This window comes from Bombyx mandarina, chromosome 04 (assembly GCF_030267445.1).
Source record: "Bombyx mandarina strain Sakado chromosome 04, ASM3026744v2".
NCBI lineage: Eukaryota > Metazoa > Arthropoda > Insecta > Lepidoptera > Bombycidae > Bombyx > Bombyx mandarina.
In genome coordinates this window covers 10,263,437-10,275,702 of record NC_143211.1, presented here as the reverse complement: position 1 = coordinate 10,275,702, position 12,266 = coordinate 10,263,437, and the positions used below count along the sequence as shown (strand labels likewise).

General features: G+C 35.9%; 1 protein-coding gene across 9 annotated transcripts in view; it reads right to left on the bottom strand.

The window, feature by feature from the left end:
• The window catches only part of LOC114251597 (neural-cadherin), a 340,197-nt gene that overhangs the window by 267,206 nt on the left and 60,725 nt on the right, over positions 1-12,266 (bottom strand). For all 9 annotated transcript variants that reach the window (XM_089727043.1, XM_089727041.1, XM_089727042.1 and 6 more), the window contains 2 exons: positions 11,284-11,466; positions 18-207 (listed from right to left, as the gene is read on the bottom strand). In XM_089727043.1, coding sequence (XP_089583169.1) covers positions 18-207; positions 11,284-11,466 — 373 coding nt within the window. The remainder of the gene's footprint in view (positions 1-17; positions 208-11,283; positions 11,467-12,266) is intronic.

Sequence of the window (12,266 nt, the reverse complement as noted above, 5' to 3'; positions counted from 1 at the left end):
AGTTAGTTTCCACCTACCTGAGTTGGGCTGGTTGTCCGAGTTAGGCCGCGCCGATGGTGCGCCATCCCTCGCCTCCACTTCTAAAGCGTAGGCGCCCTGCTTCTCCCTGTCGAACACCACCTTAGTGAAGATCTCGCCGGTCTGCATGCTGATCTCGAAGAAGTCTTTCCCTTCATTACGAGGTGAGTCCACTATATAGTAGTACACCTGTCATCAAATTAATAATATTATGAGACGTTTGATTAACGCTTGACTAGTTTTGTTAAAAAGTAAGTTTATGTTCACCTCGCTAATACAATTTACAATTCTTATAGACTATAGACTGACTCGGTGGAGCACTAGTTACTGCCCTTGATTGCTTTTCGAATGTTTAGTATCTATACAGGGTGTCCCGGAACTCAACGTCAAGCCGGAACGGGGTGACAGGATAGATTGTAACAATCATGAGAAAAATTAGAAAAAAAATCTATCCCATGCAGTTTGAAAATTATGGGCATTTAAGAAAAACCTAGAAATTTGGTCCTGTAACCATTTTTCGGTTATTGTGGTTAACTTTTATTATTTTTGTTCATTTAAAATTTGGAACCGTAACCCTAAATAACATTTCTAGAACCACAGTCAAAAATAATGACGTGATAATATTTATTAGAAAAAAGATCTCGTCAAAATACAGTAGGTACTTATTCGTTTCGGTACGAGACCTGCCAGAGCCACACCTGACACGTGTCCAATTAGATCCTCGAGTTTTTTTCGCAGGAATTCCACGTAAAAATGATGTCAAAATGCTAAAAATGTAGCGGGAAAAGCGACAGCGTTGATTTTAATGTAATTTGTCAAAAAACTGAGTAAATTGACTCGCAAACGTTGGATGTAGCGCGTATAATTGAATTGTTTGTCAGCAATAGCATTATTTGTGACAAACTATTCAACGTTTTTTTGGTTGTAGTTAGGCGAACTAGCCCCCTATCCATCTAGTTGACTTAAATGCCGTTCACCCCGCGACCCCGTCCTTAAAGCAGGAATGTGGGACTGCTTCACGACCAAAACAGGGGCATCAGTGGTACCTCGTGAAGTCGTCGTGGCCCAAAGGATAAGACGTCCGGTGCATTCGTATCGAGCGATGCAACGGTGTTCGAATCCCGCAGGCGGGTACCAATTTTTCTAATGAAATACGTACCCGCAGGCGGGTACCAATTTTTCTAATGAAATACGTACTTAAGAGATGTTCACGATTGACTTCCGCGGTGAAGGAATAATATCTTGTAGTAAAAATCAAATCCGCAAAATTATAATTTGCGTAATTACTGGTGGTAGGACCTCTTACCGCACGGGTAGGTACCACCGCCCTGCCTATTTCTGCCGTGAAGCAGTAATGCGTTTCGTACTGAAGGGTGGGGTAGCCGTTGTAACTATTCTTGAGACCTTAGAACTTATATCTCAAGGTGGGTGGCGCATTTACGTTGTAGATGTCTATGGGCTTCAGTAACCACTTAACACCAGGTGGGCTGTGAGCTCGTCCAGCCATCTAAGCAATAAAAAAGGTGTATGTTATGTATGTAGATAACAATATCACACAAAAGAACTAGATCACAGAACTGCTAAATCAGTGAATGTCAATAACTCTACCAGTAACAATTTTTATTCAGAAATAAACAACATTTGGCATTCACAACATTAATCATTGACATTGCCGCTCTCATTCAGATAACATTATTCGTAGCTCGTGATTTGAAACAAAAGAAATATTCATTTTAATTAAAATCATATAGTAAAAGCTTATTCGAATAAACAAACAACAAATAAGAACACATTTCATGAATATATTCTATTCGAATTGTCTATGAAGCCATCTAGATTTAGACATTCTTAGTAAGTAACTAGTCTCATTTACTCTCTTAGTAATATTGAAGCTTTAGTTACTAAAGTAAATCCCGCCAACGTTTTGAATTCAAACAGATGTTCTACCGCGCTAGATGCGAGATGAGGCTTCTAAGGTCTACACAAACTAAGAAAACTTAGTAATAATGGGGGAAAGCTAATTAAGGATTCCAAAACTATGTTGGTTGATTAGCGGTTTAGGAATTTTGTTCATAATTGTGAGTTTGAAATTAAAATATATACATATATCGTTATTTTTTAAAGAACTTTCGCTCAGTGAAGACTCAACACGAAATCTATACTAATATTATAAAGCTGAAGAGATTGTTTGTTTGAACGTGCTGCGTGCGCTGCAGAAACGGTTAAGGTTTCGCTAAAATAATTTATGACAGAATTCTCCCAAATTTCCCAGAGTTCCCCTTTAAAAGTTCTAAAAAAAAGTCCGCGACAACATATGTCTATATGTTAAGGTTGGCTCACTATAACGTTTTTTATGCTAACCAAATTTGTTCTAAAATAAAGCATTATTTGTGAATTATTCCACGCGGACGAAGTCGCGGGCAAAAGCTGGAAAAATTATAATTTCGTGGAAAGAATCCGTCAACTAAAAGGTTTAAGTGAATAAGTGTAACCGCAAATATCTTCGTACATTTTTTCATTACCAATCCAAAGCCATTAAAATAGCTTGGACAAGTTAACATTTAGTCTGCAATATTGGCATTGTGGAAAAAAAAATATTTTACTCAAATTGAACGCACGAATAAACCGCAATGTGACATTGCCAAATGAAAAACAAGAATAATTTACTAGTTCTGTTTGCAAGGCAATCATCATATTAACGTTATTTGCGAATATTTCGATATTGATTCGGTATTTGTATTGAATTATGAAATAAATTGCGTACAAATAAATGAAATTTACTTTACAACATTGGACGAGTACGAATTTTCACTACATTTGAAAGCGGTCAACAAACTGGATTAATTAGGAAACGATTATTTTGTAATGGACACATGAAGCTTCATTCTAAACATGCAAATTCGATTTCTTAATGGCCCTATTCAAAGGACATCGACAGCTAACCAAGCCATTAGTCTAGGTAAGAAAATAAGACGATGTCTTATTATAGTGTGAGCTGTACGTGTCACATTTACAGCCGACGACGTTCTACTACGACGGATGACTGAGAAGTAGCAGAACCAGGTCTTTTACATCTGATGGGTTGAAGGGCCAGGCCACCTTACATCTAGTAGTTTGGCTCACAAACTGAATGCCCTCAACTCATAAGACTGAAATCTCAGTAGTAACAACATTACAGTATGGCCTTCCTATCCTTCAAAATGGACTGAACGAATGTATGGCGATTTAATCAAGAAGGATAGTGGTACTACCAGTTAAGCTATGAATCTATTAAGAGGACTATAGGAATAATTTAAGAAGGGAATGTAACTGGAGAGTATTTATCGCTACCACGGATAAATAGCAAACGTCCTTTGCCCCCCATTGAAAGGTTCTTATCAGTAATCGGGGAACCGAATATTCTTTGTGAAATGGAAAAAACAATTTCACATGTTTTTATTAAATACGCATTGGAAACATACTACACGTTTAATTATTAAAATTGGATTATCAAAACGGGTGAGTATCGCGTTTTTATTCAGTGGAAAAGCGAAAATGGGCCCGGTAAATCGTCACGTTGCACAAAAAAAGTGTACACTTTGTTCAGCATTTATTCCGTGTCTGTGCATGTTGTCGTGAATTATTTATGGAGATACGAACATATGAGCTCGCGCAATGAATGAGAAAAATAAAGCATTCATAAACTATATGAATTTCAGTTTTGAAAACTAATGGGACCATTCGGTTCGTTTTATGATTAAACTTAAAAAAATATCGCGTATTGCGTTTACTATCATATTCACCTACATTTTTTTAGAAGTTAAATAAATTATTAATGGTCGGTCATCTGACCCCGAAGTAGGATTCCCGATTCCGTGGAAAATCAGAAATCAATATAGAACTTTACGTAGAAATAGACTTACACACATGTTCGTGATACGAAAGTTTGGAAAGCTGGGCCCAGCACTCATTAGCGCTAAATGATGCGCTATCGAGTTAGTCTACATGTTGTAGGGCGGATTTATATAATAGAACAAATCAATACCTGTAAGACTGACTGAAAAAAAATTATTTACGCATGAAAATAGATAAAATTGCACTAAAAAGCACAGTCTAAGGGACTCCAATAATACAGTTGGTGAAGTCGCATTCGCTCATAATGCATCAGGATGCGATTACCTACTTATGAGAAGATAGTGGCTTATGTCTTCATATTTATTTTAATGTAATGTAATCATAATTCCACTGTGTATGTTTAAAAAAACCCTCACTCTGGTATAAAAAATTATATTTTAAATGTTGACGAAAAAGACATCAGTCTTAGACGTAAAGCTTTTCACTAATGTATTTCACTTATGTAGGTACCTACATTCTGCCAAATATTGCTGCAAAATGGTCATGTTTTCCAGTTTGAAGGATAGGCCGGTCTTCAGACTTTGAGCTCATGTCTCTCTGTTGGTGGCGGTATTAACCATCAAAACCCAGATGCTACATGAGCCCGACTGCTCGTTTAGAGTAATGAATAATGTTTCCACTGACCGTTATTTTTTATTTCATTCTAACTTGCCTGCATCGCGTCTTGGATACTGTTTTTGCGTTCCCGCAACTACATAAACCAGTACTTTATGTAGCATTCATTGAATATATTTTACATCATTTTCATAATATGACCATGTTATAGCCCTTAAATAGCATTTACTGAATCAATGTGTTTTTATTTTGTTTCCTTATTATTATTGTTTAAGTACATTAGAAGAAAACATTTCCGATACGTATCTGATTTTAGTGTAGTCAGCTATTATGGAACATAAGATATTTGAGAGATGCCAGAATTGCGCTTATTACATTTTCAAGATAAATTTGCATATTTATATCCAAATTCCGAACAATGTCATTCGGACCGTCGGTCTACTAAGAAATTTCACCGCTCGATGGAAGATCTTCCTTTTGTCACAAACTTAAATGTTAGCTCGAAGGGAAATCGAAGCTATTGCTTTTGAAGACAAAATATCGGATACGATAGCACACTATATATGTAGATACTATGTGTATTATAATACAAATTTCCGTGTACGAGCCTGTAGCGAACCAAACGGATTAAGCAAACAAGCTGATTGAATTTTCCTGGTCAAAGTAAATAGATACAATTCACTCAGTTCATTACCGAACTCGGTGATCCCTACGTGAAACTAAATTACACAGTTTTGAACTCAAGAGTTGAGCCACGTTCGCTTCTAATGTATGTGAACTTGTTTCCTGGTTTAAATTATTCAATGGTTTTTGCAAAGCCCTTTAGTTTCTTTTTTGAGATTCTGTAGCCAAAAAAGGCAAGAATAAAACCCTTATAATATTCGTCTGGGTTGTCTCGCTTGGTTTATCTAGTGACTATTGATATGGAAGTCAAACATGTACTATTATTATTATTATTTTTACTTTGGACATTGACCCTAAAGGTTAATCCTACGACATGGTAAATTATTAATATCGATGTGTATATTTTTGAAGCCTTGTATAGACTGCGTGCCCAAGTGCATCGGTGCATTTTCGACGCGCGTCTCGGGGAACGTATTTGGAATGGCATTTTTTTTCCAGCCTCTTCGCCGGTAGCCTAAGGAACTATTTCAGCTACGCAGAAAAACACCACTTTAATTTATGAGGCACCATATACTTCACAAATTTTTCGTCACTCCGTCAATTTATCGATATCAATAAATGAAGTCTCCATCCCTAAGCGGCAACCGTGACGTCATGTTCTCAAGGTGATGATGTACTACACCGAGAGACTACATATTTATTTCTATAGGAAGATAGTGATTGTGATTAACCATTCATTATTCTCCAGCCCTGCTCCCTGTTAACTGGGGTCGACGCAACATGTTTTCTCCTTCCATACTCCTCTATCATATACCATTTCTTCGTTCACTGCCCTCTAACACACATCGTCTTTCACGCAATCCATTTTTTCTTAGGTCTACCTCTTCCTCTATAACCTTCCACGTGCATAGTTAACACTCTCTTGCCAACCTCATTTTCATTTCGCCTCATCACATGCCCATACCATCCCAAACGCGCACCTCCCTACTTCTCTGTCACAGGTGCCACTTTCAGACTTCCTCTAACATATTCATTTCGTATTCTATCTATTCTCGTTACTCCACACATCCATCGCAACATTCGCATCTCTGCTCCATGCAATTACCTTTCAACCGCCGTTCTGATTTATTATTATCAACGATTAATCAACGGCCTAAAGCTGGTATTTTCTTGCAAACATACACATACGTAATAGTAAGTATAAGTGCACCCGAATCCCTAATCTCAAATATTATATTTTAAAATAATACACCGGAAATGGATTTCATAGTTCGTATTAAACTAGTTAAGATCACTTACCATTAGATACAACCAGACGATGAATGTAAATCACACATAGTGAGCCCCTTTTAAGCCGATAAAAACAAATGCTTGGCTCTAAAACGCGCTTAAAATACTTCGCACTACGTACACACGAACGTGAGAAACACCGAGGCTTCTGTTCAGTTTTCAAATAGCACTTAATTCTTAGTTGTAAAGGTCATTACTACTTCTTATTATTCATTTACGTAAAACATCACACCTCATTAGCCACAGCCAATGAGCGACAAGAGGATCATTCGTCATAGCTCCGTCTAACACACCCAGGACGCTGAGGCAGCAATTTCGGTCTTAGCATTTATAATGTTAGCAATTGACGATTGCTATTTGAGATCAATGTACTTTGTGAAAACAGATTTGAATTCCTCTGTACGAGAAAAACGAATTGCGAATAAATTTACTTCTCTAGGCACCCTTTGCCCTTATTGGGGTAATAATATTATAATGAAATATTTTCTTTGGGTTTCGCGAGTCGTGGCCATAATGAAAACTACTTTTACGATATAATCTCGCTTTTTTTTAATTGTCTTTATATTATTTCCGTTCGTTCTGTGTGAAATGAAATGCGAAAGTCTGAAAAAATATATAGAAAAATAGACTGTAGGTAGCACTCACTATATTCAAATCTCGAAGAATACTTAACAACATGTCATCCGTGACTACGACAGTAAGCTATTCGAAATATAAAATTATTCATAAAATAATGGTAATAAAAAAAGTCCGCCAATGTAAATTTTACATGAAGTGTAATAAACAAATAAATAAATAAAGTCGCTTTAATGATTACGATGAAAGATAAAATTTCTGACTGAAAATTCGACCTTCAATTATAAATTATAGATGCATCGTAACAAACTTTATATCCTCCTTTTACGGTTTTATTGAACACGTTACAACCAATGCGTTACCACGCATTAACTAGTTCCTCAAGCTCATAGACGTCATAAACAAAAATGAAATCACCCATTCCATGCATCAGGTTGAAATTTTATTTGTTTTTATTATATAATGGCTATTTCACACTTCACAATCTACACACTATCCCTCAACACCAACAATTACGCATAAAGTCTGACGGTTTCATTACCATCATTGTATCATCATTCTCCTACCTTTCCCCACTCACCTGGGTTCGACGCAACATGTTTTCTCTTTCCATACTCATCTATCATATACCATTTATTCGGATAATAATTTTTTTTTCTAAATTTTCCAAATTTTGAACACTATCATTTTAGTAAATCAATAACAGCCATCGACTCTTAAAAATATTGATAAGTATGTGTTACGAATGATTTTTAAATTACTTCAACCTTGCACTAAAATGGTTAAGGTATTGCCTACACAAAGCCCGCTACTTTCTTTTTCAATCGTTACGATTATTGTCAAATTCATTGACATAATTATTGCACACATGCTTCATTTAAAGTGTTAGGCAAACATTGACAATATAAACAGTCTCGTGCTGCTTCTCGTTACGAGGTCAATCTAATTTGTGTAAATTATATTAGTTGACTACGAACGAGAAACGGGCAAAGGCTAATTGTATCGTCTGAGCCTGTCCATTATGTGGGCAGTCGAGTTATGTACCGCATTTCTGGGATATAATTAATTTGCGTAAGCATTTATACCAACGTGATGGAATAAATATTACCATGAAATACGCTTCAAGGGAATAAATTACAAAGCATCCGTTTTAATCATTAGAATTTATTAACATTTAGCTGGAGAAGATTTTACCTTCGGGCTTCTACGAAAACAAAAAAAAAAACAAAAAAAAACGATTCTTAAATTACAGTTACGTTAAATTGTTTTCATTTCCCAAGCTAAACAAATATGGACGCAAATATGAAATTCAACTGAAATTCTATGTCTTTAATTCCTTAGATTTCCAGACAAGCTTACGATTTACTTAGTGTTTAATAGTTAACGGAGCCCTTTAAAACTACATATCTATATATTATTACGTGAAGCAAAAACTTTGTATCCCTTTTTACGAAAATTGCGCGGACGGAGGAGTATGAAATTTTCCACACTTATAGAGAATATAGAGAAGAAGTGCACAATGCTAATATTTTTTTAAAATAATGCACAAATGATACATTAAATCAATAAAGAAAACATTACCCACACTACATACCATGTATTTGACGCACACACGCTTGCATACTATTTATTGTCAAACTTTTGTTCTTGACGTTTGTTGTCAAATTGAGAATAGATTAAATATTGTTTGTATTTTTTAATATTTTTTATAGTGTAGTCTTGGCGAAATTTGTGATTATAGAAGTATAAAATACAATCATAGTAGTGTACAAACTTACAATTCCAATAATTTTAGTCGAATTTCGACTACTGCGGGACCTCTAGTATAGCTAATAACGTGAAATATTATGCGAAAATGTCATTACTTTTCTTACTACGAGTATATTGACAGAACTATTGCTTTAATTAACATTGCTTGCGCTCATTCTTGATTTTTTATTCAGCGAAACGCGATTTACTGTTCTCTAAACGAAGACTTAAAATTCCAAAGGAGTGGGCATATCTTGGTAGTATAATTTTCAATTGATTTACAGTTTTCCATAACTAAAGGTAACAATTTAAGATACGGTAAACAATATAAATTCAACAGTATCGAGTAATTTGGTATATAAAAAAAAACATATTGAATGCCTTTTTTTTGTCCTTTCCGTGAAATGATTGAAGTCCGTCCGATCCTTGATGTCTATCTAAAGCGATTTCCCTTCCTAGACTATATTTTTCGTTGTCGCTTATATGCCTTTTTTATCCGCGGTAATGGCTATCCAATACGAAGGATTTGAGAATTGATAGAGTTTATTTGTCAAAATTGTTCGGAGTAGATTCGTGTGCTCGGAAAACGCAATGAAGTGATAACTTAGTGTACGATCTGAACAATGCTATTTATATTATTTAAAATCTAATGAAAAAGACGTTTTTGCTGTTTTTTTTTTATTGCCCTTGTAGGCAGACGAGCATACGGCCCACCTGATGGTGAGTGGTTACCGTCGCCCATGGACTTCAGCAATGCCAGGGGCAGAGCCAAGCTGCTGCCTACCGCTTAATACTCTCCACAAGCCTCGTTTGAAGAAGGACATGTCATAGCGCTCGGGAAACAGCGTGGAGAGGAGCTTATGCCATAGTCGGATGGTACGTGGCAAAAAAGATCTCTGGAAACGCACTGTGGATGCCCGCAGTGGCTCCAGGTAGTGTGGATGAACTCTACTCCGGTGGCGGGCGGTGCGATGGTAAAAACGAGATGCCGGTATCATCTCGAACAATTCCAAATTTACAAATTAGAATATATTTTTTGGTGATTATTATTACTGCTAATATAGCTAGGTGGATTTTTGAGAAAGCCTATTCTGATATATATCTTGGTACTAAAAAAAAGAAGGCATTCTATTCATATTCTTAAGAATACTTAAGCATTTCTTATATTATTTAGTACAAATCCCGTTTGGTAAAAAAAAATAGAACAACCACTTAAAAAAAAACAGTTGCCATTCAACCTCATGTCTTAAAGTTAAAGGCGGTATTTCATTCGTTATTGTCTATGAACCATGATAGCTACTAAAAGGAGGGGCCGCAGTCTTAACCTCAACGAATTGCAATACTTTCGCAACGTCAATCGACTATTAGCAAAGCGATGTTCATTAAATGGTTTTATTATTTACGAAACCTTAAAGTAGTTTATAAATAATAATTAATGAAATCGACTTAACCATTGGCCTTAACTATTTTTTAAATTTTGTAAGAATTTGTCCAATAATTCAAAGTTATGAAGTAAATTACCGAGCCGTCATCAGCAGAAACTTGCCAACCAGGATATTGGTAATATAACCCAATTATGTACTATGCTCTAAAACCTACCACTTCCAAACTTAAGCGAAGTTTTGGGGATTATAAACAAAGGGAAGATCTTCCACCGAACGAGTGAAATTTCTCAGTAGACCGACGCGGCGACGGTCCGAATGTTGTTGTTCGGAACTTGTATATATGCAAACTTATCTTGGAAATGTCGTAAGTGAGATGCAGGCATCTGTCAAATATCTTGTGTTGTGTGATAGCTGCCGCCACAAATTAAAAGTATGACGGGTAAAGTGAATGCAAGCTTTTCAATTCAACATACAATAGTATGTCGGAGAACGATATTATTATCCGGAGTTTGTTTTCTGAGAAGCTGAGAAAGCGCTGAGAAATTGTTTTGTTTAATTATTTTCAATCTCTAATAAAAAACTTTAAAGTCTGAGTAAAATCACTGTCAGAACGGATTTAGAAACCGGTGGTTCGTAATCTTTGTTCCGGGAGGGTAAATCTGTGCACCTGAAGTCAACTGATACGCAAGAGTTGGAAACAAACATGGGCCCGGTGAAATCGCGTTGCGGTAAACCAACTGCGCAAGGCTTACTAATTGTGAATTAAAATCAACGGCTTTTATTGTAGCATCTGTAATAATTGGTGGTTTTTATTGGTGATGATTATAAAGAACAGTGTAACTGATTAATCGTGTCCTTTCAATACCTGGTACCGAAGGCGCGCCTACCTGATCTCCGATAGATATGCAATTATTGTCCGTTAGCCACTGACATTTACTAAATCTTTTATTTTAGTTAGATTTTTCGTATTCGAATCAATGGGTAAAAAAACACCCTAAACAGAGTAATAGTGAATAAATAGCCAGCGCTAGGAAAACCCAGAAAAACATAATTAATGGTTTGATTATACATCGTGTAGTTCCATACCAACCACACCCAAAGTAATTAATTGTGATCTAAAAAAGGAAAACTTGCCTTGCTTCGATTGAGAAGGCTGAAAATAATTTGTTTATTAATTATGTATTAAACTAACCTGATTATTCGGGAATGTTCCATCTTTGTCTATGGCGTTGACCTGGGTGACCTTGGTACCAATCGGCTCTCCTTCCAGCACGGTCTCTTGCTCTCGTTCAGTAAACAGAGGAATTTCATCGTTGACGTCTTCTAACATGATGTAGACAGTCGCTTCTGAAGCCAGTTGTTGCGCACCGTTGTTCTAAACAATAAATATTTTTTTTTTGTTTTTATAATATAGGAATATGTAACGATATGCAGAATAAATGTGGCTGTGGTGCAAGCGAGAGAAGTTCCACTGGTTTCCAAGAGAGTCCAAAAGTCGTCGTGGCTTAAGGGATAAGACGTCCGGTGCATTCGTATGTAGCGATGCACCGGTGTTCGGCTCTCAAATTTTAATGTTAAAAATAATAAATTATTCATCACTTTACTAAAAAGACGTGTTAAGGTTTTTTTTTGTTTTAATTTCTATAATGGTTTTATTAATATTCGAGGCTGAAACAGGAATAATAAAGAAATTCGGAACACAAGTCCTGTCTTAAAATTAAGTCAATAAATCGAGGTTTTACGCCCTCGTTGCCCTCTGACCTTTAAGGAGAACGTTTCGTGTTACGCTCATAATCTCGGTAGGTAGGTACCCGCTACCCGTAATCACTACGTAATATTAAATTTATGTAAATGTACTCTACACGTATTAATAAAACCTTCTCTACATAATCACTGAACATCGTTTTTACTATCATAAAGCCATTACGGTAATTAAAAAACGAGCAATTTTGATTAATTACACAAGCATTACGAAACATTAAATATTCAGTTGTTTGTGTTCACGAAGCAATAAGAAAAAAAACGTTTTTGGGTATCTGAAAAACATAATAAGATGGAAATTATAAGATTGGTTTAAAAAAAAGACTGGAACTATCAAAATAAAAAATCATCAACACTCATCATATTGTTTGTACTGACACACTTTCACAAGTACGTACCACATAAATCACCACC